Source organism: Tenrec ecaudatus, chromosome 1 (genome assembly GCF_050624435.1).
Source record: "Tenrec ecaudatus isolate mTenEca1 chromosome 1, mTenEca1.hap1, whole genome shotgun sequence".
In the NCBI taxonomy this organism is placed as follows: Eukaryota; Metazoa; Chordata; class Mammalia; order Afrosoricida; family Tenrecidae; genus Tenrec; species Tenrec ecaudatus.
In genome coordinates, this window is record NC_134530.1 from 172,046,494 (window position 1) to 172,068,129 (window position 21,636).

At 50.7% G+C, this 21,636-nt stretch overlaps 2 protein-coding genes across 4 annotated transcripts; one reads left to right on the forward strand and one right to left on the reverse strand.

Annotated features, from left to right (window-relative positions):
* The first annotated feature begins 339 nt into the window (after nucleotides 1-339).
* On the forward strand, nucleotides 340-5,734 carry PPOX (protoporphyrinogen oxidase). Of its 3 annotated transcripts, none has more exons than XM_075563864.1 (13): nucleotides 340-569; nucleotides 701-794; nucleotides 911-1,045; nucleotides 1,176-1,291; nucleotides 1,459-1,591; nucleotides 1,879-2,023; nucleotides 2,133-2,323; nucleotides 2,753-2,813; nucleotides 2,954-3,072; nucleotides 3,147-3,257; nucleotides 3,348-3,497; nucleotides 3,601-3,643; nucleotides 3,731-5,728. In XM_075563864.1, exons 2-13 carry the CDS (start codon nucleotides 708-710, stop codon nucleotides 3,871-3,873), a joined length of 1,434 nt encoding a protein of 477 aa, XP_075419979.1. In that variant the 5' UTR covers nucleotides 340-569; nucleotides 701-707; the 3' UTR covers nucleotides 3,874-5,728. The 3 variants fall into 3 exon arrangements, with proteins under 3 accessions (XP_075419979.1, XP_075419988.1, XP_075419998.1); XM_075563873.1 differs by having other exon boundaries at nucleotides 454-569; nucleotides 1,811-2,023; nucleotides 2,138-2,323; nucleotides 3,731-5,733; XM_075563883.1 differs by lacking the exons at nucleotides 340-569; nucleotides 701-794; nucleotides 911-1,045; nucleotides 1,176-1,291 and having other exon boundaries at nucleotides 1,468-1,591; nucleotides 1,811-2,023; nucleotides 3,731-5,734.
* On the reverse strand, nucleotides 4,036-9,612 carry B4GALT3 (beta-1,4-galactosyltransferase 3). Its single transcript, XM_075563895.1, has 8 exons — nucleotides 9,536-9,612; nucleotides 8,555-8,701; nucleotides 7,960-8,233; nucleotides 6,872-7,107; nucleotides 6,123-6,313; nucleotides 5,876-5,998; nucleotides 4,878-4,982; nucleotides 4,036-4,782 (listed from the first exon to the last, which is right to left on the reverse strand). Exons 3-8 carry the CDS (start codon nucleotides 8,219-8,221, stop codon nucleotides 4,509-4,511), a joined length of 1,191 nt encoding a protein of 396 aa, XP_075420010.1. The 5' UTR covers nucleotides 8,222-8,233; nucleotides 8,555-8,701; nucleotides 9,536-9,612; the 3' UTR covers nucleotides 4,036-4,508.
* Between the last annotated feature and the right edge of the window lie 12,024 nt (nucleotides 9,613-21,636).

Consider the following 21,636-nt stretch of genomic DNA (forward strand, 5'->3'; position numbering starts at 1 on the left):
TGGAGCCGCCTCCCCGAGGACCGGCGCGGGTGTCACTATCCCCTCTTTACAACCAAAGCTCGTGGGGCCCGGGCTCTCACCCTCGGCGGGCCTGGGAAACTTGACCCGGGGAATGCCAGCTCCAGGATTCCGCCCGCTCTGGCCCGGGGGAGGGCTCTGTCCCTTGCCGCTCACTCCGACTGGGCCCTGAAAGAGTTAACTTTCTGCTGACAGCCGTCGTCCCGCCCTTGCTAGGAGAGTCGTGTTTTCATTAGTGGCTGTGATCCGGGACCTTCAGAGACCTGCCAATCCAAACGCAGAGCAGGTGCGGCGCGTGCGCGAAAGCAGGTTGGACGGAAAGTCGGAGGGACCGAAAAGTTGGGGGGCGGGAGTAGCGGCGGTGGGATTGAAGCGCTTGTTGGCGGTAGGAGGCGTGAGCGGGAGTCGCCCCCCGAGCCCTGCGCCCGCAGATAGCGGGGGTGTGGCCTTATCTGCCGCCCCGCCGAGCCTCGGCGGGGTGAGGTCTTGGGGCTGAGACCGCTGCCTCCTCCTCGTCCCTCATTTTCTCTGTGCCTGCCCACCCCTCCTGAGTGAGTTCTACCCCTGAGTTGGGGCCACACTATTCCAGCAGCCTTTTTGCGAGCGCCGACTTGGTTTCCCCTAAAGCAGTGGCGGGGCGGGCTCCTTGGTCTGTTTGTCCATAAAACTCCTCTTTCTCCAGCTTCCTAATGGGCCGGACCGTGGTTGTACTGGGCGGAGGCATCAGCGGCCTGGCTGCCAGTTACCACCTGAGCCGGGCCCCCAACCCTCCCAAGGTGAGTGCCCCGCCAATGGGCGCCCCTTTAAGGGATTCCCACGTGTCCCCCATTTCCTCTTCCCCTCACGGAACCTGGCTCCACGGCTGTGGGCTGCAGCGGCTCCTTGTACCCAGGTGGTCGTTGTGGAGAGCAGCCAGCGTCTAGGAGGCTGGATCCGCTCAGTACGAGGGCCGAATGGAGCCATCTTTGAGCTTGGACCCCGAGGCATCCGGCCCGCCGGCGCCCTGGGAGCCCGGACCTTGCTCATGGTGAGAGGCTTAGGGAGTGAGTGCCTGCGAGGGGCTGGGAATGGGCGTTCCCTGGGAAGTGGGGCTGAGGGGGATTATGTATACTTGGTGGGTCAGCCTTTCTCTTAGCGTGGCCTCCTTCTGAAAATAGGTTTCTGAGCTCGGCTTAGATTCCGAAGTGCTGCCTGTCCGGGGAGACCACCCGGCAGCCCAGAACAGGTTCCTGTATGTAGGAGGTGCGTTGCACGTCCTGCCTACCGGCCTCAGGTAAGGCCATCATTTCCTTACTGTGCATTGGCCCACTTGTCCCCCACCCACAGACTTGCCATCTTCCCAAGTCCCTGTCAGCCCTGCCGCCCTCAGCCCAGGGAGACCCAATGAATGGACGTGACCTCCGCAGATCCTATCCTCTCATGATGCCTTCCTCCATGCAGGGGGCTATTCCGCCCTTCACCCCCTTTCACCAAGCCTCTGTTCTGGGCTGGGCTGAGGGAGTTGACCAAGCCCCGGGGCAAAGAGCCTGATGAGACTGTGCACAGTTTTGCCCAGCGCCGCCTTGGACCTGAGGTGACACTACCCAAACCCCTCCCCTCCCAAACCAGCTGCTGAACCTTACTCAAAGCTACCACCCAAGGGCTCTTCTGTATAATATAAGAATGCCCTCTTCTCACTCCCAGGGTTCCCCCAAACCTAGCGTTGGGGTGAGCGCCATTACTTCCTTTCCAGCCCGTGTTACAATGGGAATGTTCCCAGCCCAAACCCTGCCCCACTTCCTCTCCTTTCCAGACAGGGCCAGTGAGGCACAGTCAATGCTGCTTATCCTGTGACCTCTCAGCCCCAGCCTCACCTTCCAGGTGGCATCTATTGCCATGGACAGTCTCTGCCGTGGAGTGTTTGCTGGTGATAGCCGGGAGCTCAGCGTCAGGTCTTGCTTTCCCAGCCTCTTCCAAGCAGAACAAACCCATCGTTCTGTGTTACTGGGGCTGCTTCTGGGGGCAGGTGAGGGCAGGTTGACTCAAGGGTTGGTGATACTAAGGCCTGCCAGAGCGAAGCATTGGGGCTACAAGGGATACCCTTTGAGGATTGCTCACCACTTCCTCTTCCACAGGGCAGAGCCCACAGCCAGACTCTGCACTCATCCGCCAGGCTCGGGCTGAACGCTGGAGCCAATGGTCACTCCGAGGAGGGCTGGAGACATTGCCCCAGGCTCTTGCCACCCACCTGACTAACAGGGGGGTCTGCATCCTCAGAGGCCAGCCAGTCCAAGGGCTCAGCCTCCAACCAGAAGGGCGCTGGAAGGTAGGGGAGTTCTCTGGAGAGTAATGAGCCCATGTGTGAATATCTCCTTCCATATATGTGGTTTCAGCAGACCTGGGAGACAGGTACTCACTGTTTCCTGCCCCTGAAGCTGTCCCTGGACCACCCCAGTGACCACAGCCTAATGGGGGCCCTTCTTTTAAGACTCTTGATCTCAGTCTGTCGATAGAGACAGTACTCAGTGGGTTGGTGGATAGAGGAGCCACGCAGCTCCATTAAGCCTTTTGGAATGGCAATGCTGGCCTTGAACTGCCCACTTCCTGGACTGGATCTGAGAGTGACTGCATAGATCACAGAGCTCATCTCCATGCCAGGCTGGTCAACACCTAGTGCCTGCTGCTACTGGGGGTGAGGCAGCGAGTCTTCAGCTATCAAATTCCCATTCTCCCAAATGTTTTCTCATCCTCCTAGGTGTCTCTAGGAAACAGCAGCCTGGAGGCTGACCATGTTATCAGTGCTGTTCCAGCCTCAGGTAATGATGGGGTATCCTCCTCCTGCCCGTCTCTAACCAGGATGGCGCAATCGCTGTACCTTCCTGGGCCAGCAGGACCCCAGCATGCCCTGCACTAGTCACCTCCAGGGACTTAAGGCAGCATGTCCCCCCTCCCCCAGTGCTCAGCCATCTGCTCCCTGCTGAGGCGGCCCTTCTGGCTCGTGCGCTGTGCGCCATCCCAGCCGTGTCCGTTGCTGTGGTGAACCTGCAGTACCACGGAGCCAATCTGCCTGTCCAGGTGTGACTTGAGCAAGAGATGAGGATTCTGAGAGAGCCCCTGCCCTGCTGGCCTCATCTCTTGCTTCCCCCCAGGGATTTGGACATTTGGTGCCATCCTCGGAAGACCCTGGTGTCCTGGGAATCGTGTATGACTCCGTAGCTTTCCCTGAGCAGGATGGGAACCCCCCTGGCCTCAGAGTGACCGTAAGAAGGGGAAGCTTTGCTTAGTGGTGACTTTGAAAAGGCTTCTCTGTGCCCCAGAGTAGGCACAGCGAGTATGCTTTCCCACCCCAGGTGATGCTGGGAGGTTCCTGGCTACAGATGCAAGAGGCTGGTGGCCAAGGCTTATCTGAGCAGCTGTTCCAACAGCAGGCAGAGAATGCAGTTGCCACACAGCTAGGACTAAAGGAGTCCCCCAGTCATTGCTTGGTCCACCTCCATAAGGTAAGTTGGGATCAAGTCCTCTAGCTGCCCCCACCGAATGGCAAGGACTGGGATGTTTGTAGAGGCCTGAAAGAGCTAATCCACTTTGTTGCTCTCTCCCCAGAATTGTATTCCCCAGTATACACTAGGCCACTGGAAAAAACTAGGTATGTTGGGGCAGCAGCGGCACTGGGCCAGACCGAAGACACTGGGCAGCTGCCTGTAACAAACATTCTTTCACCCTTGCCTTCCAGAGTCAGCCGCCCAGTTCCTGGCAGATCACAGGCTGCCTTTGACACTGGCCGGCGCCTCCTACGATGGGGTGGCTGTCAATGACTGTATAGAGAGTGGGCGCCAGGCAGCAGCTCGTGCCCTGGGCACAGAACCTGACAGGTGATCCCCAGCTCGCACCTCTTCCTGCCCCTACCGCCCCAGGCGTGACAATAAAAGTCCTGGAGGGCAGCTTTGTTTGGCATTGCTGTCACGTGTGCATGGGGACCGGTGGAGGCAGAGACGGGCGAAGGGTCCATGGGATGCAGAAAACGAGAGCAAAGGCGAGACCAAGTCCTTTATTAGAAAATATATCAAAATTCCAGCCCCAAGCCAGGGTCAGGAGAGGGAGCAGCTCCAGCACTGGCCGAAAATGCCCAGGAAGGGGCTCCTTCACCAAACACGCTTCCCGGAACCATAAATAGAATAAATATTCACAAGAGGCCCGGGAGAAGCCACGTCTCTCTTCTATCCATGGAAGAGGAAGGGGCTTGGAGTCCTGCCCTGCTCCTACCCTAGGGACAGGGGACTCCTAGGAATTGTCACATAAAATCATGACATCAGGATTCACAGTCATAAGCACTGGCAGGTGACCCTTCGGGCCTAGTGGAGCCCAGCTCCAGTCCCGCAGTGAGGAGGAGCCCCTGCCCACCAGCACAGCACTACATTTCAGGCTCCACATCCCTCTACAGATGAGTGAGGGCCCTGAGGGGAGAGTACAACCCCTCTGATTTAGTTTCATGATTGAGGGGGGGGGAAGGGTCAGTGAGAACCATGGGGGACTGTGTGGTTGGCAGTAGTTGGAGGGCCGGGCCTGGCAGGGGGCCGGCGATGCAGCATCTCTTGACGGAAGGCCTGGGAGGAACCAGGCGGGTAACGGGGACCAGAGGGGGCCCGGGGCCCCCGGGGGTCAGTCCCAATATCTGCTGTGACGTTGGTATAGAGAGGGCCCAGCTCTCGAGCCAACAGTCGGTATGTCAGTGAGTTCATCCCATCTTGTGTCCAGGAATTCTGGGTTCGGACCAGGAGATCAAACCTGAAGGGTAGAGATTGGAAAGTAACCCTGACCCTGGGGGCACTCAATACTGAAGGTCCAGCAACACTTCGGGGGGTGGGGGGGCTCCCTCCTACCTGTGAGGGTTTTCCTCGTTGCCTCTATCGCCACGGTGCTTCACCATCTTATAGTGTCCCACGGAGGTGGGAGGGCGAGAGATCTTCATCCCAGCTAGGCGCACCCTAAAGGAAAAGGGCGTGGCCGGGGAGGAAAGCTGCTGAGGTGAATGAGAACTGAGGCCAGCAGGGACTGCATTGCTTCTGGACCCAGACAACTTAACCAACCGGTTAGGCATAAAGGTGCCAGATGGTCAGCAAGAACAGCTCAGAGAATGGGTGAATCTAAACCCTCAGGGCCCGATGCCGGGCCCCCTGGGGTGTCAAGACAGTTGACAGAGGTAGGCTGCCACCTCTGACCTTTGTCGTCTGCATGGCTGCCAGGAGCCGTCCTTGTAGTCTGGGAAGGACAGGGAGGCCATTTTGACAAGGATGAAACAACTGCCAGCAGCGTTTAGAATAGTGGCTGAGCTGCCCGGATGACTCCCTCCCTCACCCTCGGGGGAATAAGAATAGAATCAGGTCGGCAAGACCTGCAGAGAAACCCCAACCTTACAGTGAAAGCAACAGGAAGTGAAGGTCGCATTAAAATGTACACATGTACTGATGAGAATTCAGAGATGGCACCCAGAGGAGGCAAAGGCAGGAGAAGCAATGGATTTGGCTGGCATACCATGCCCAAATGGCCACAGCATGGGACTGAAAGGAGGCTAGCTGAGGCTGCAGGTCACAGGAGTTCCCACACTATAGAGGAAGCTGGCATCTTGCCCCTGTCTAGCGCTGCTGGACTCATGATACTATGTAACTATGTCCTGTTGATCTTCCCTCTGCTCCTGGGAGTGAAAGTAAACAGTATACAAAGCACCATCTGTCTGGACTGAAAATACTTAAATGCAAATAAATGGGCTTAATGCAGAGGTGGTGGTGGCAGTATTGAAGGGCACTGGCCCCCCCAGGAATGATCCTAGAGGCCAAGGGTCCAGGCTGGGGTGTGGGGATATGGCAGCAGGAAGGCTGACCTGGTAGCGATGTCATCATCTTCGCCACCCCAGCCCCAGTATTCATTGGGGAAGCCATTCATCTTCAGGTACTGGTCAGGAGTGAGTGCTGAGACCCCACCAAAATACTGGGGGTACGGAAGGCTGCGGAGAGAGAGGCTTGGGTTCCACAAGTCTCACAGGGAGCTATCCCTAGCCACAACCAGCCACCCTCCCACTAGATGTGGGCTTCCCTCCTGCTCAGCAGCCCACCCCCCACACCTTCTACCTGTATCCAAACTTGTTCATGGCAACAGCGACGTGCCGGGGCCCCCGGGGATCACACACATACAGATTGTGGTCATTCTCTGGCAGGAGGTCCACATCGTGCAGAAACAGACAGTCCCACTCCTCATCCCGCAGGGCCTCCCGCACCCCAACATTCAGCAGCTTGGCCCTGTTAAACGTTCCATTTCCGGCCTGGAAGACAGTGGAGGGGCCCAGCCCATGTGGGTAGGCAGGGAGCACGGGGAAGAGGGCTGCAGTACGAAGAGGAAAGGGGGATCAGAGGGGCTGCCAAGCAAGGAGAACAGAGAAAAGGCAAAGCCCCTCCTCGTGCAGCAAGTTTTCTTGCAGCAAACACAATGCCCCTGATGCATAACGTGCTGCTGCCACTGCCACCGCCTCTCAATTCTGCCCACCCCCCTGGGAAGCCAGTGGCGTGTGGGTTACGGACTGACAGCTAGGTGCCTCACTGTCAGGGTTTTAAGGAACATGCTCAAGGCCCCACATGCAAACCACTGGCAGAACTAGAATTTGAGCCCGGGTTTGACCATCTCCAAATGTGTGCTTTCTACTGAACAGAGGAAACCCCAGGGGAACGCACAGGGCAGCAGGAACACCCAGAGACCAGCACAAGGGGATTGAGTTTGGTAGAGCAATGTCAAGTGTCCACTCAGTTGAAATGATGCTGGGACACAGTCAATGACAAGGGAGTGCCATCTGTCTGTGGCTTATCAGAAAGAGGGTGAGGGGTACCTGGTGAATGACATAGATGCCGTAGGCAAGCTGCTGGCGCTGCAGAAAGGGGTGCAGGTGGTAGAGCAGCAGGCGGAGGTGGTGCTCCCGGGCACGGTGAGGCACAATGATTGCTGTCCGGGAGCGGGGCTCACACCCGGCCGGGCGGTACCGACCCCCCAGTTCCACCCGTGGATTCCGCTCCACAATCTCTGCCAGCGAGGGTACCGGGCTAAAGGACACCGACACAGGACCCACTGTCGGGAGGGATGGCAAGGTCAGGGACTGGATACCAGGACCTAGGAGTACTGGTGCTTCTCAGGCTCAGTGCCCCTGGGGCTCACTCAGAAACGTCTCAGATGTTGGGGACACCCACACTAGGCAATGCTGCAGAGCCTACAAGGGGCTAGCTACTTTTTCAGTTTAGGATTTCATAACGTTCTGCTTCCTCTCGGGGCTTGGGGGGGTAGCCAGCCCCCACAACTAATTGCGGGTTCGGTAGGCCCAATGGTAAAGGGAGGGAATGGGGTGTATATGTGGCAAGATGGGCAGACCCTAGACTCAGTCTAGTAGCCTAACCTTAGTCATCTTCGAGTGGTCCTGGGCTTACCTTCGGGCACTCCTCCAAGGGAACAATGTCAGAAGGAAGTGGGCCTACTTAGGGTGAGTCAGACTTTAAGTCTGGTTGCTCTAGATGGCTGATACCCTTTAAGGAGAATAACCTCTGACCTGCCTTCGTTGACCTCCTGGTGTGCAGTCATTTACCACGTGTAGCAAGCAACGTCTTGGGGTTGGCATATATTTGGGGAGACAACTTGGGAGAAATCTTTCTGGTTCCCACAAGGGCTGGAAGCCACATTTGGCAGATGAAAAGAACAAAAGAGCTTCTAATTAACTAAAAAGCCAGGAGTCACCCACAAGGGGAAGGATCCTTAGCTTAGGTTCAGGAAAGGTCCAAAGTGGGCAGGCCACTGAACATGGCCCAAATCAAGGGCTCAAGTTCAGAGCCCACTCGGCCACCAAACCAGCCAGCCTTTTGGTCACACAAACTCTGTTCTAACTCCCACCTGGTGCCTGCCCCAACACCTTGGCCTTCCTTCCACACTCACCTAAGAGAGGAGATCTTTCTGGGCAGTAGGGTAGGCCTTGAGGAGCTGGAGGGCCTCCAGGGCCAGCAGGAACCCCAGGCAGGTGACTGAGGTTGGTGTAGACATCATGAGGGTGAGCATAATCAAAAGTGGGCCCTTGATCTCGGCCAAATAGGGCACTGAGGCTCCGGAAGCCTCCCAGTGACAGGTACATCATGACAGCCAGCTGGGAGCCCACAAGCAGGGCCAGCGTGCAGGGTCGCTCCAGCAGCCGCCACAACATCCTGGGAGGGGTCTGGGGAGCAGAGAAGAGAAGAGAGTTCTAAGGTAGGCATGAAAAGAGCTACAGCGAGCACCAGGCTGCGGGGGCTGGAGTGGGGCAGCGCTGAGAAAGGCAGGGGGCTAGTTTCGTACCATCGTGTGAAGGAGGGGAGGATGCAACCATTAAGAGCCCCACTACCTGCTAGCTTCAGCCCCAGTGCTGCTCTCATAACTCCAGAGCTACTCCACCGGTTACTCTCCATTCCCACCCCCAGAAGTTCACACCTTTCTGCCCAGTTCAGAAGCGTGTCAACACAGCCCCCTTTCCAACCTTAGAGGGGAAAGATAGACTCACCTAAGTTCAAGCTGTCTTCTTGGGGGGCATGGGGACTTCAGAGGGTCCCGGGGGAGCAGAACTGTGAGGCATTATCTAAAGTTGGAGATGCCCCCGAGAACAGAGGAAGGCTTCATCCAGCACTCCCATGGCAATGCTGGACCTCGGCTGGAACGGAAGTGGTTAAGGAGAACCAGTCACCCACAGAGGGGCAGAACTCAGGATCAGGGTGAAGTTGGGCTTCTCAGCAGGGAAGTAAAAGTGAAGGGTGCGAAGTCAAAGATCGACCCTTCACCCACGAACTCCCCTCCTTCCTCCTTTCCGCAGCTACACTGGACTTAACCACCGCCACTGGGCCTACCTCAAACCCAACCGGAGGAACCTGTTTGGGGGAGTGGAGAAAGGGCAGCTACTGGAGACAAGATTTTCCCTCAGACCAAGAACGCCTTTCTGAGGGTGAAACAATCATGGCGGGACCGTGCAGTGGCCTCAGGAGAGCCCAGCGGGGAAGGAAACAGGCTCCTTAACATTTTTCACGTGCCTCGGAGCTGGTTCCGCTGGAGGGAGCATGACCACCTGGGAGCCGCAGGCACAGAGCCCTGGAGCTCGGGGAAAGGGGGCGTCCCCGCCTCTTCTACCTTCTCCTGGTCTGAGCTGGGGAACCTCAGGAGGCACGGGGGAGGGAAGATGCAGAAAAGAGGGAGGAGGGGAGGGCAGGGGCAGCAACCCACAAGGGTACCTGGGCAGACTCACCTGGAGGGGCGTGGCCAGCGCTCAGCAAGGGGTTAAAACCCAGCTCCACTGGAGCCCCCAGCCCGCCGCCTCCCGCGTTCTTTGCTTTACCTTGCAATGTGAGCTCGCCCAGCCCCCGTCCACACTACCACCAGGGACCCCTTCCTCCTCCCAGCTCCCGCTGGTCCGTTTCCTTTGCCTAGTTCTCACCTACCGATGGCCCGAATCTTCCTCCCGGGCCTCCCACATCATCTTCCCCAGTGCACATACCTGCGCTCTGCCGCCAGTCGTCACCGCCGCCCCAACAGCCGGGCAAGCCTCGCTGCCGCCATCTTGGAAGCGGGCGCTGCGGGGGCGCTGCCCCGCGTCACGGGGCGGAGCTTCTGGGGGAGCCGCCCGCGCCCGGGAAACGCCGGCTCCGGTGGGTCGCCGCGAGCCCGGGGCCCCGGCGGAGCGCGTGCCCATCCGGCTGCGGTGCAGCCTAGGACTAGGCGGGAGGCCAGCTGGGGCGAGGCCCCTGCGGTCGCGGGAACAGCGCTCATGCCCGTCCTGCTGGCCCCCGGCAGGATTCTATTTCTCACTGCTCAGGACCGGGAGACAGACCTGCAGGAACCATTTCTGAGCGCTCAGTGACTTCGGTCAAGGCTGCGTCTCTCCCGCGGTGTGTCAGTGGCGCCCCTGCAGGCTAGTTCCGCCCAGTATCCAAGTCGTTTCTCACGCGGCTACAATGTTGCGGATGGCTCAGCCGTATTTTTATATCCTCCGAGACACGCGGTGGCGCTGTCCGATAAGCGTTGAATTGCTTGCTAGCCCCATAGTCAAGGGTTCAAACCCACCAGTTGCTGCTCAGGAAGGACAGGAGACTATTTGCTCCTGTAAAGATTTACATCCTCAGAAACCTTTTATAGAGTCACGATGATTCAATGGAGGAGCCCTAGTGGTGTAGTGAATACAAATTGGGCTAACCTCGAGGTCAGTAGATTGAAACCACCGGTAGTTCTGAGGGAGAAAGACGAGGCTTTCTACTCTGGTAAAGAGTCATCCAAAGAGATGAGTTTGAAATATGTATTAAGTAATGAAGAGTAGTTTGAAGGTGAAAAGGTGGTTTTGTAAAGTAGATTTGGGGGGAAGGGGTACCCCTTGCATACTCTGCCTGGGCCTTGAGAGTTGAAAAGTTTATGCCCAGTTTAATGGGGGAAGAAGGGCTATTAACCTTTGAAAGAGTGAAATGTTTTAACTAACATCTTGTATTTGATTTAAATATTTGTGAAGAGAATTAAATAAAGGCATGTTAAGCTGGAAAAAAAAAAGAGTTAAGTGTCTTGGAAACCCCATGGAGAGGCAGTTCTATGCCCGAGGTGCCCATGGGGTCAGACTACTCCATGGTAGAGTTTGGGTACTGCTCAATGGAATCGACGGCTGCAGGTCTTTTGGATTGAGTTTGGTCCCTTGGGTGGTGCCAAGGGTTAAGTGCTCAAATGCTAACCAAAAGATTGCTGGAATCACCCAACAGCGATACCTCAGGCAAGAGGTCTGGCTGTCTGCGTAAGGTTCAAGTCTTGCCAAGCTTTGGGGGTACAGTCCTCCTCAGCACACACAGGTGACCATGAGTCAGGATCCATTCATAAGCAGCCAGTTTGTTCATTTGTTTTATCTCCCATTGGCCCGGAGAAAGAATGACTACATCTTGAAGGAAATACACTGAGAATGCTCCTTAGAAGCAACAGTAGAAACTTGTCCCTCACTGGCTTTGGGTATGTCATCAGGCGGGGGACCAGTCACTGGAGATGGATAAATGAAAGAGAAAAACAAGGGCATTTGCAGCCACCACTACCAACTGCTTTGAGAGAGATCACATTGGAAGGTCCTGGATAGAGTGGGAGAAAACATGTAACAAAACTCAAAATCATTAAAAAGTAAATCAATGAAACAATAACCAGGCTTACTGCTCACATAGAGACTGGTGGATTTCTCCACCCCTCCCACCATGCTGTGGTCTTTAATCACCTCAAGTCTGGAAATGACTCAATTTTCAGTCAAACAATAGATAGGTCTATGAGGGGGCAAATAGCACTAGGATGGTACTGAGACCCTAGGATAATCAGCCATTTGGGATCAGAAGGGCAGCATTTACCCAAGGATGAAGTTCAAACGGGTCAGGGAAGAGGCAAGTGTGGGCATAGGAAACGGAGGAAGCAGGAAAGGCCATGGTACATCGAGGGGTTGCAAACAATGAGAAGAAACTAGTTGTGCATGAATTGTTGACTGTACACCCCATGACAGCCTCTGTAAGCCTTCACTCAATTCGCAATTTAAAAAAATGTGTATAGATTTAGATGAAGGATATGCTGAAAAGCACTAGCTTCAAATACGATGTTTTTTGTTTTATAAAGGTTTTTGTTCATAGTAAAACTTTTTTACTTACCCTTATAATCTAGCAGTAACATCTTTCATTTTTATTTCTTTCTTTAAAATTACAGGGTCTGGTAAAAAAAATGGGGAGAACCTCCTAGAGATGGGCTGACACAGGCTGCAACCCTGGGCTCACACGTCTCAGCAGTGATAGGGACAGCTCTGCTATCAGGCCACAGTGAGGCAGAGCCCACGGAACTGACACCTTATTCCACCGCTGCCACCGCCTCGGCCTTGAAATAGGAGGCCCTGGAGAAACATTGAGGATGGAGGGAAGAGCGGTGCCTGCTGAAATGAAGATTAGTTTCCTGATATGAGAGTAAAATGAATGCACCATTAATACATAATGTGTTTATCTTGTGCCTCTCACTAGCCCCTAGCAATGCTGTGTGCCTTAGAAGCAGATGTTCACGCTGAAGAAATAATAAGAGACTTGAATAATTCACAGTCCCTGCCTCAAAAAAGCTCTCTCTCTCTCTCTCTCTCTCTCTCTCTCTCCTTTCTCTGTGGGTGTGGGTGTGGGTACCCGCGCGCACATGCATGCTCCTGAGAGAACCGGTCATTGGATGGTGCAAAACAAAAACAAAAACAAAAAAAACCAGCCATTGAAACCCCTAGGGAACATAGTTCTACTCTGACACATAAGAAGTTAGCACGAGTTGGAATTGGCACAATGGCAACGGCTAATTATATGTGTGTATACATATTTGTGTGTTAAATATGATGAGTCAGAAAGAGCACCTCATCCAGATTTGGAGTTTTCAGAAAGGTTTCCCTTAAGAAACAGGGCTAACAGGAAAGGTGAATAACTTGTCTACAGCACGTCCTTCCACTTGATAGGATTCCCCGGAGCTCTTTTACAACTCTGTAGGTAAATGATCCACATGCAAATTCTGTCCCCAGTCTGGCAGCAGCGCTTCAGTGAACACCCACCCCACTTCCTGCTTTGTGGAAAACAGTGTTTGCCTTGCTTTTCATATGCATATCTACACTCCTGATCTGTAAAAGGATCTGTTCCTTAGATTCTCCCTTGAATCAGAACATCTGTTGGTTCCCTCATGAGTGAAATAAAATCTTCCACACACAGGCATTGTTTCCATTTGTAGCAGAGCCATTGTTTTACCTTCTCCTTTTAACAGACCAGGATGATCCAGACAGACAGACCCACACAGGCAAAATCTGGAAGAAAGGAAGAAATGAAATGAAAAGTGGATCAGGAAGCCAGATAATACAGTGAAGGAAACGGTGAACTATGTAACAGGAAAAGTCATCCGCACTCACGGAGCCGACTCTGACTCACAACAACTTCATAGGACAGAGCAGAACTCTCCTAAAGAGTTTCCAAGTCTGTCAATCTTTACCGGAGCAGGAAGCCTCGTTTCTCCCTCAGAGCAGCTGGTGGCTTTGAACTGCTGACCTTGAGATTAGCAGCCTACTGTGCCTCCCTCTACTCACCACCAGGGCTCCTAGAGAGGTAAAGAAGGGTAAAATGATGGAAGACTCCATTAACCACAGTGAAAGAGTTTGGGTCTTCTCCTGAGGACCCGAGGGAAGTGTTAGTGACCCATCAGGGAGTGCTGCATCAGCACATTGGCAGGTTTACTCAGGGGGAAATGTGGAGCATTCCCGTATTTTTTAAATTAATTCATTTCTAATGTCAAGACCAGAAGCAGGGCAGCAGTATATGACTTGGCTATTGCAGGAATCCAGGAGTGTGATGGCTCACACAAAGGAAGTAGCCGTCTGTGGGACAGGAGGGCAGGGAGCACAGCACCTTGAGAACCTTTCAGAGCAAATGGGGCTATGCTGAGAAGGAGCCAGATGACAGGGCTCCGCATGCCCGTGGCAGAAACAAACGGCACATGCCCTTCTCCCAAGGGACTCTTCCTCTGGGCCTCTGCGCTGCTCTGTTTGCCACCTGAAATGCAGGTATTTTACTGTGAAGTCACCAATTTACTCCAAGTTAGAGGAAGAAATAGATAGCAAGGAGACAAGACAGTAAAAAAAAAAAAGTTGTTTGAAAAATAATAAATTCGTAAAAGCTGTTTGAAATCAGAATACATGGAGAATATATTCCTTGGGCTTTGGACTTTATACTTTGGGGAGTCATGTATCTATGGTTTTACATTCACTCCTGTTTCAGGGAACTACAGGAAACAACTGTTGACTGTAAACAGAGCAGTAAGGTTCTTTAGCCAGTCTTGGGACGCCTTTGTTGACCAACTACATAGCAGGACCCAGCTTTCCACCACTGGCAGGTAAATAAGACTCTCAGAGTTCTCTGACCCCTCTAAGTGACATCCAAATCCAACCTGTTTGTCTTTGAGCAATGTGTAGAAATTCCATGGAGACTGCAGGAAGTAAAGTACCTTAGGCTAACTGCATTTGCATTTTTCTCACTACATTAAGTCAAGCACTTAGGTTGCATGTTCTTGCAAACCTGCCCATCACCTTCACCGCTTCTTCCTGCCACCTCCTGACCCCTCCCCTACATTCTTTTGTAAACCCCCTATTTTCAAAGACTTCTCTGGGGAACTAACACTGAGGCAAATATGACTAGGACTATATTCCCTAACATAGGAGTGGGAACCTGGAGAGCTAGTATTCCATGGTAGGAAAGCTACCACTTTGATAAGTTAGAAATAAAGTCCAAGTACATAATCCTGCTTTAAATACTATTCCCATAGATTCTTCCCTAACAGCTGTGCTGTCTTAAAGTGAGCACATGATTGAGGGTATCTCCCTATAGAAGTGGACATTCTTTTATTATCTCCTCCCGTCTTGGTACCCATTCCCCCTCATACCTGTCCCCAATGCAGGTATTAGGTTTCCTCACCTGTGAGCTCTAAGACTTTACTGTGGTTACCACCCACTTTGTGAGGTATGTAACTATTGAATATGCATGTCTTAGGGATACCTATAAATATCCCAGGACAATAAAGACATGCTTTCTCCCCCTCTCTCTTCTCCCACCACTACGGGGACCACAAAGAGGGGCTGAGATGAGCATACTACCATAAAATGTGTCTGACTCCTTAATTTTACTCTCTCTCCTATCTTCTTATGAGCTTTACATATTATCGCTGTACAATTGCACCTCTGTTGTAATAGGCTGGTTTCCCCTGACAGACTTTACCTCTACTCCATGTGAGCAACCCACACCCTGGCCTTAGTTGTGGGGGAAATGCCAGCCCCCCACAACTAATCGTGGGTTCGATAGGCACAACTGTATGGTTAAAGTATATATATAAAGATTATAATAAAGTCAGTGGAGAGCAAATGCTTTTAGAATGATTGGGGCAGGGAATGTATGGATGTGCTTTATACAATTGATGTATGTATATGTATGGATTGTGATAAGAGTTGTATGAGTCCCTAATAAAATGTAAAAAAAGAAAAGAGGAGGAAAAAAAAAGAAAATGATTAGGGCAAAGAATGTACAGATGTGCTTTACACAATTGATGTATGTATATGTATGGACTGTGATAAGAGTTGTATGAGTCCCTAATAAATTGGTTTTTTTTAAAGATTATGATAAAATCATAGAGAGCATGAGAGATAAAAGAAAGATTGAAATAATGGTGTCAGACACATTTCATGGTAGCATGCTAACCTCATCCTCACTTGGTGGTTCACATGGAAAGAGGGGGAGGGGAAGGAGGACAAGGAGAAAGGGAACAGGGCAGTGAGGACGGGAAAGGAGAGGGAGAACTGATGAGAGGCCAAGAGGGACCTTTATTGCTAACCCAGGGCTATATATCTTTGTAAGGTGACCAGATTTTAACATTGGTAAAGCGGGACACCATTGATAAAATTCATATCCTGGCGAAATAGCCACATGGCAGCCGAAAACCGCATACCCTAGCTTGTTGTGCATTCTTTCCAAAATTCGAGACTTTAAAAAAAATGCCACGGGATGGGGGGAAAATTGTTAAAAATCGGGACTGTCCCCACCAAAAGCAGGACGTCTGGTCACCTTACCTTTGGGGGGCATACAAGCCACCTAATTACAGGCAAAGACATACGTCACAGGAAGGGGTTGTACTATAGGTAGCATAGCAAAGAGAGGGGGACAATCTAGGGATAAACACACACTAGGAAGAGGAGGGATTGGGGGTATAGATGTGACAAGAAGGAGGGATCCTAGATTCAGGATGGCAGCCTAACTTTGGATGTCACTGAGCAGGTTTGACCTGTTCTCTGGCTCACTATAGAAACCATTATCAGGAGGGTGTAAACCCACCCACAGGGACCAGACTAATGGCCACAACCTTTAGGGAGAAGCAGCCCATTGCCCTTAACAGCAGGGAGTGGGCCTACCTGTGGTGGGACCAGACAGTAGTCTGGCAACTGACTGCCTCCAGGGAGGTATCTTGACAATTATTTATCATTAGCTGTAAGCAGTGTCCTAAATCTAACATATATTTGGGGGAGATGACTTGGGAGAAATCTTTCTGTTTCCCACAATTCCCCCTTTTGTTTTATATATAAAATTCAAGAGTCACATGGGTGACATGGTTATTTCCTGTACATTGAAAGCTGTCAAAGCAAAATTTGATGATCCAATTAATACAGCCAAAATTTCATGCTTATGGCAAACATTTTGAATTCAGGCACTGGGGATAAAGTTCCCTATGCCTATCTGCTATTGGAGAAAGGTATGAGAGGGATTAGATGTCGCACCAGGAAGAAATGAAGCCAATAGGAATGTCTGCTTCTATAGGGAGATAGAATCAACCATTTGGTTGCTTTAAGGCAGCGCAGCTTTACGGGGAGAAACTGTGGAAACGATAGACAACCGCAGGAAAATGTACTTGGACTATATCTCCAACTACCGGAGTGGCGGCCTTCCTACTGTGGAACACTGGCCTTCCAGATTCCCTCCGTACCTGTCAGGGAACAAGTCCCAGTTCTATTTCCCTCAATGTTAGTATCCCACACTTAGTCACCCCCCAGAGCTACTACATCTCTGAAAGTGTATTCTACTATGCCAGCCTCCTTTGCAACATCCTGTCTGTCCATATTCTGGAGAAAGCTTAGGCTCCTACTGACCCAGCCCTGAGACAGTCACTGTTGTTAAGTGCTGTCCTGTGGAGGAGCGGACAAGGGAGCACTATTTAGCCTCTGTGTTTGACCTTTCTGGATTTCGTGTTGTTGTTAGATGCTGCTAAGCTGTTCTGACTCATAGCAACCTTGTGTACAACAGTGCCTGGGGCTGCACCCCACCATGTCAGTCCATCCTCTCGAGGGCTCTCGTCTTTTTCACTACCCCTCTACTTCACCAAGCACGATGTCCTTTCCACGGACTGACGGCTGTCTCCTGACAACATGCCTTGATAACATGGAGATGAAGTTTCATCTTCCTTGCCTCTAAGGAGCATTCAGGCTGTACTTCTTCCAAGATAGATTTGTTTGTTCTTTTGACAGTCCATGGTTCTCTCAAGATTCTTCACCACACCACACTTAAAGGACATCAATTCACTATCGAACTTTTCCCATGCATATAAGACAATTGAAAATACTGTGGCTTGGATCAAGAGTACCTTAGTCCTCAAAGTAACATCCTTGCTTTTCAACACTTTAAAGAGGTCTTGTGAACAGATTTATCCAATGAAATGCATCTTTTGATATATTTTTGAAAATTTAATCATTTTATTTGGGGCTTGTACAACTTTTATCACAATCCATACATATATCCATTGTGTCAAGCACATTTGTACATTTGTTGCCATCATTCTCAAAACATTTGCTTTCTACTTGAGCCATTGGTGTCAGCTCCTCATTTTTCCCCTCCCTCCCCGCTCCCCACTCCCTCATGAACCCTTGATAATTTAAAATTATTATCATTTTGTCACATGTTACACTGTTCAATGTCTCCCTCCCTTCACCCATTTTTCTGTTGTCCATCCCCAAGGGAGGGGATTATATGTAGATCCTTATAATCAGTTCCCCCTTTCTACCCCATCTTTCCTCCACCCTCTAGTATCTCCACTCTCAGCACTGGTGCTGACGAGATCATCTGTCCTGGATTCCCTGTGTTTCCAATTCCTACCTGTACCAGTGTACATCCTCTGGTCTAGCCAGATTTGTAAGGTATAATTGGGATCATAAGAGTGTGTGTGTGGTGGGGGGAGGAGGGGGAAGCATTACAAACTAGAGGAAAGTTGCATGTTTCATCATTGCTACACTTCACCCTGACTGGATGGTCTCCTCCCCACCACCCTTCCATAAGGGATGTCCAGTTGCCTACACATGGGTCTTGAGAACATCTTTTGATCTTTTGGTTGCTGCTTCCATGAGCATTAACTGTGAATCTAAGCAAGATGAAATCCTTGACAACTGTAATCTTTTCTCCATTTATTAGGATGCTTCCTATTATAGGCCCAGTTGTGAGAATTTTTGTCATCTCCTTTTTTTTAACACTTTTATTGGCACTTAATACACATATCACACAATTCTATAGTTCAATTATATCAAGAAGAGTTATACAATTATTACCACAATCAATTTTAGAACACTTTCCTTTTTTCCCCCCCGTGGTTAAATTACTTTTGGAAGACAGGTAGGCTCACCACTATACCACCAATGCTGCACAGGTTAAATCACTTTTAAAATGATTTGTGTAATCAGATCGCTGAAGCCAAATGGGTACTTAAGCAAATGTGGTAAAGAAAGCGAGTGGTGCCTGGGTATGAAAAGATACAGTATCTGGGATCTTAAAGGCTTGAAGTTAAACAAGTTGTTATCAAAACCCAAATGAAAGAAGCACACCAGCCTAAGGGATCATGAGGTATCAACTGGATCAGGTAACAGGCATCAGAAGACCCCAAACAAACAAACATATTGTTGAGAACATGAGGTGGGGCGGAGCAGAGAGCCAAAATCCATCTGTAGACAATGGGACATCCCCTCACACAACGGTCACAGGAAGGGATGAGTCAACCAGTGCGCACGCACTATAGCACTGATGAAACACATAATGTTCCTCTGGTTCCTTGAGGCTTCCTCACCTTCCACTATCCTGACCCCACTCCTGTCTTTCACTGCGTGCTAGACTGGATCATGTGCACAGGTACAGATAAAAGAAAAAAGCTCAGGACACACGGAATCCAGGAACAGGAATAGGAATAGCGATAACAGGAGGGGAGGAGGAAAATATGGAGAGGAGGGGAGGAAGGGAGAACGGATTTCAGTGATTGATGTATACCCCCCCCTTGGTAATAATACAAAGATAAAAATACAAATAGTGGGTAAGAATGAAAACACCACTATGAATATTTAAAAGGCCAGGGAAGAAATTTTTGTCACGGAACTAGCAAGAAATACTTGCCCCTAGAAGAAGAATTTCAGGTTGGGTCAAGAGGGAGGTCAACTGATCCAGTGTCATGTTTGATACAGTATAACCATGATAGCAATGATCCCTATTTGATAGTAATCCTGTTTGAGAGCCTTGCCTGTGGCTAGAGGGGCTCTTGCAAGGGCTTAATCTGACTCAATCCTCTGCGAGGGGCTTGGGGCCCCCCTCTCCCCCATAGCCTTTACAAATTGGGTGTTCGCAATTTAAGCTCTGATACTTTCCCTTCATCCTGTGTGGATCTTGCTCTCTTTGGATCGCACAAGCTAGTGTGTCTCCTCTTCATGTAGACTTAGTTGGCTCCTCCCTTAAATGGCTTCTTTATAACTCGTTGTAATCCACCCTGGCAGTGCAATCTGTGATCTTCATCCGCAAGGGCTTCAAGTCCTCCTCACTCTCAGCAAGCAAGGCTGTGTCATCTGCATAGTGCAGGTTGACAGTAAACCTTCCTCCAGTCCTGATACCGCATTCTTCACATAATCCAGCTTCTCTGATGATTCGCGTGGCACACAGATTGAGTAAGTATCGTGAGAGGATGCACACCTTTCCTGCTGTTAAACTGCAGTATTCCCGTGTTGTTTGCACAACTGCCTCTTCACCCAGGTACGAGTTCCATGTGATCACAGTGAAGCATTCTGGAAATCCCATTCTTCTCAAAGCAATTCATAGTTTGTGATGATCCACAGTTGAACACATTTGCATAGTCAATAAAACACAAGTAAACATCTTCTTTGGATTGTCTGCTTTTAAAAGCTCCAAGCTCCATCTGGCATCAGTGATGCTATCCCTTCACGTTCTCATCTGCACCTGGCCCCCCTCTGGCAGCTCCCTGTGAATGTACCGCTGCCGCTGTTGTTGGATGGTCTTCAGCCACATTTCACTTGCGTGTGACAGCAATGATGTGATTCTATGTGGGGGAGGTCAGACGCTTACAGACATCCTCCCTGAGAGCAGTTAGTCACCAGACTATATGGCAGGCCTCACTCCCTGCTACTGGGGACAATAAACTATTCCTCCCTGAGGCCTGCGACCAAGCTGTTCTCACCCTACCAATAATGATCTCTATCAGTTGAGTCAGGGAACAGGCCAAACTGACTCTGTGACATCCAAAGTTAAGTTATCCGCCCATCTTATCACATGTATACCCCCAATCCCTCCTCTTACTATTGCATGTATGTTCCGAGACCACCCCCTCTCATTACTGTATTACCTATAACACAACCCCTCCCTGTGATGTATGTCCTCACCTGTAATTAGGGGGCTTGCATGTCCCCAGAGAATATAAAAAGCCTGGGCTAACATTAAAGAGGTCTCTTCCTCCACGTGGGCCATCAGCGGGGCTGAGGTGAACATGCTACCATGAATTGTGTCTGACTCCATTTATTTCTATATTTCCCTTCTATCTCGCATGCTCTCTATAACTTTACTCTGATCTTTACTTATTATCACTGTACAATTGCACCCACCGGACCCGTAATGATGTGTTAGGGACTGGCTTCCCCTGACAATTCTATAATGGGAGCATTCTGTCGGGTCACCTTTCTTTGAATGGGTACAAATATGGATCCCTTCCAGCAAGTAACAGACTCAATGAAACCCCAAAAATAATTTAAAATAATTGAAATATATACCTAATGTCTCGATAAAATGCAAAAGAAGTGGGAGACGGGCAGGGGCACATTTTAATGCACAGTTCAAGGTCCTTAAAATCTCTTTCCCATTCAGCATTTTCCATGTAGATGTCAGGCTCTTCCCAGAACTCGTTCTCACCCCACCTCCTGCAACGTGTTGATGCAGCTTGGAAGAAAGTCCCTTGTTTCCATAGAAAACGGAAGGACATTTGCTAACTGGATGCCAAAGACATTATTCAACCAAATCCATACTAGTGAGATAGAAAGCCAACGACCATTACGGATCACCTTCAAAATTCTCTTGTCTTCTAATACCATCTGCAGTCCATTGTTGAAAGCATGACTTTCCAAAAGGAAGATGCCAAATAAGTCGACGCAGCCATTTGTGGCCTCGGGTCAGATGAAGATTGATGGACCCCTGGAAGCAACGGCTCTTCATGACCCTTCGGGTCTGAAATGAACTCACCCCTATGGCACACAGTCCTGCGCTGTTGCTGGATGCTGTGGAGTTGGTTGCACTCAGAGCGAGCATACATGAAGCAGAACTACGCACCGCCCAGCCCTGGACCGGCCCCACAACGGTCATGCTGGAGCCCACTGCTGCAGCCACCGTGTCAGCCTGCCTCGCCTATGCGCTTTGGCGCAACTTCCCCTTCCCCAAGCGAGATGTCTTTTTCCAGGACTGGCTCTTCAAAGGTACGTGAGGGGAACTATTCCCATCCTTGCTTCCGAGAAGCATTCTGGCTGTACTTCTTCCGAGACAGATTTGTTCTTCTGGGAGTCCCTCCCTTAGCCTTCACCACCATAATTCAGCTATACCGATTCTTCTTTGGTCTTCTATAGGCAACATCCAACTTTCTTTTTTATTATTATTTTAAAATCATTTTATTGGGGCTCATACAACTCTTATCACAATCCATACATACATCAATTGTGTAAAGCACACTTATACATTCGTTGCCTTCATAATTCTC

Excerpts from the sequence above, each read along its gene's own strand:
- PPOX (XM_075563873.1), top strand. The coding sequence starts at position 708 with ATGGGCCGGACCGTGGTTGTACTGGGCGGAGGCATCAGCGGCCTGGCT. Across the intron at positions 1,292-1,458 it reads GTCCTGCCTACCGGCCTCAG|GGGGCTATTCCGCCCTTCAC; the intron begins GTAAGGCCATCA and ends TCCTCCATGCAG. Across the intron at positions 3,258-3,347 it reads CCCCTGGCCTCAGAGTGACC|GTGATGCTGGGAGGTTCCTG; the intron begins GTAAGAAGGGGA and ends TTCCCACCCCAG.
- B4GALT3 (XM_075563895.1), bottom strand. The coding sequence starts at position 8,221 with ATGTTGTGGCGGCTGCTGGAGCGACCCTGCACGCTGGCCCTGCTTGTG. Across the intron at positions 7,108-7,959 it reads AGAAAGATCTCCTCTCTTAG|TGGGTCCTGTGTCGGTGTCC; the intron begins GTGAGTGTGGAA and ends CCCTCCCGACAG. Across the intron at positions 6,314-6,871 it reads GCATCTATGTCATTCACCAG|GCCGGAAATGGAACGTTTAA; the intron begins GTACCCCTCACC and ends ACTGTCTTCCAG.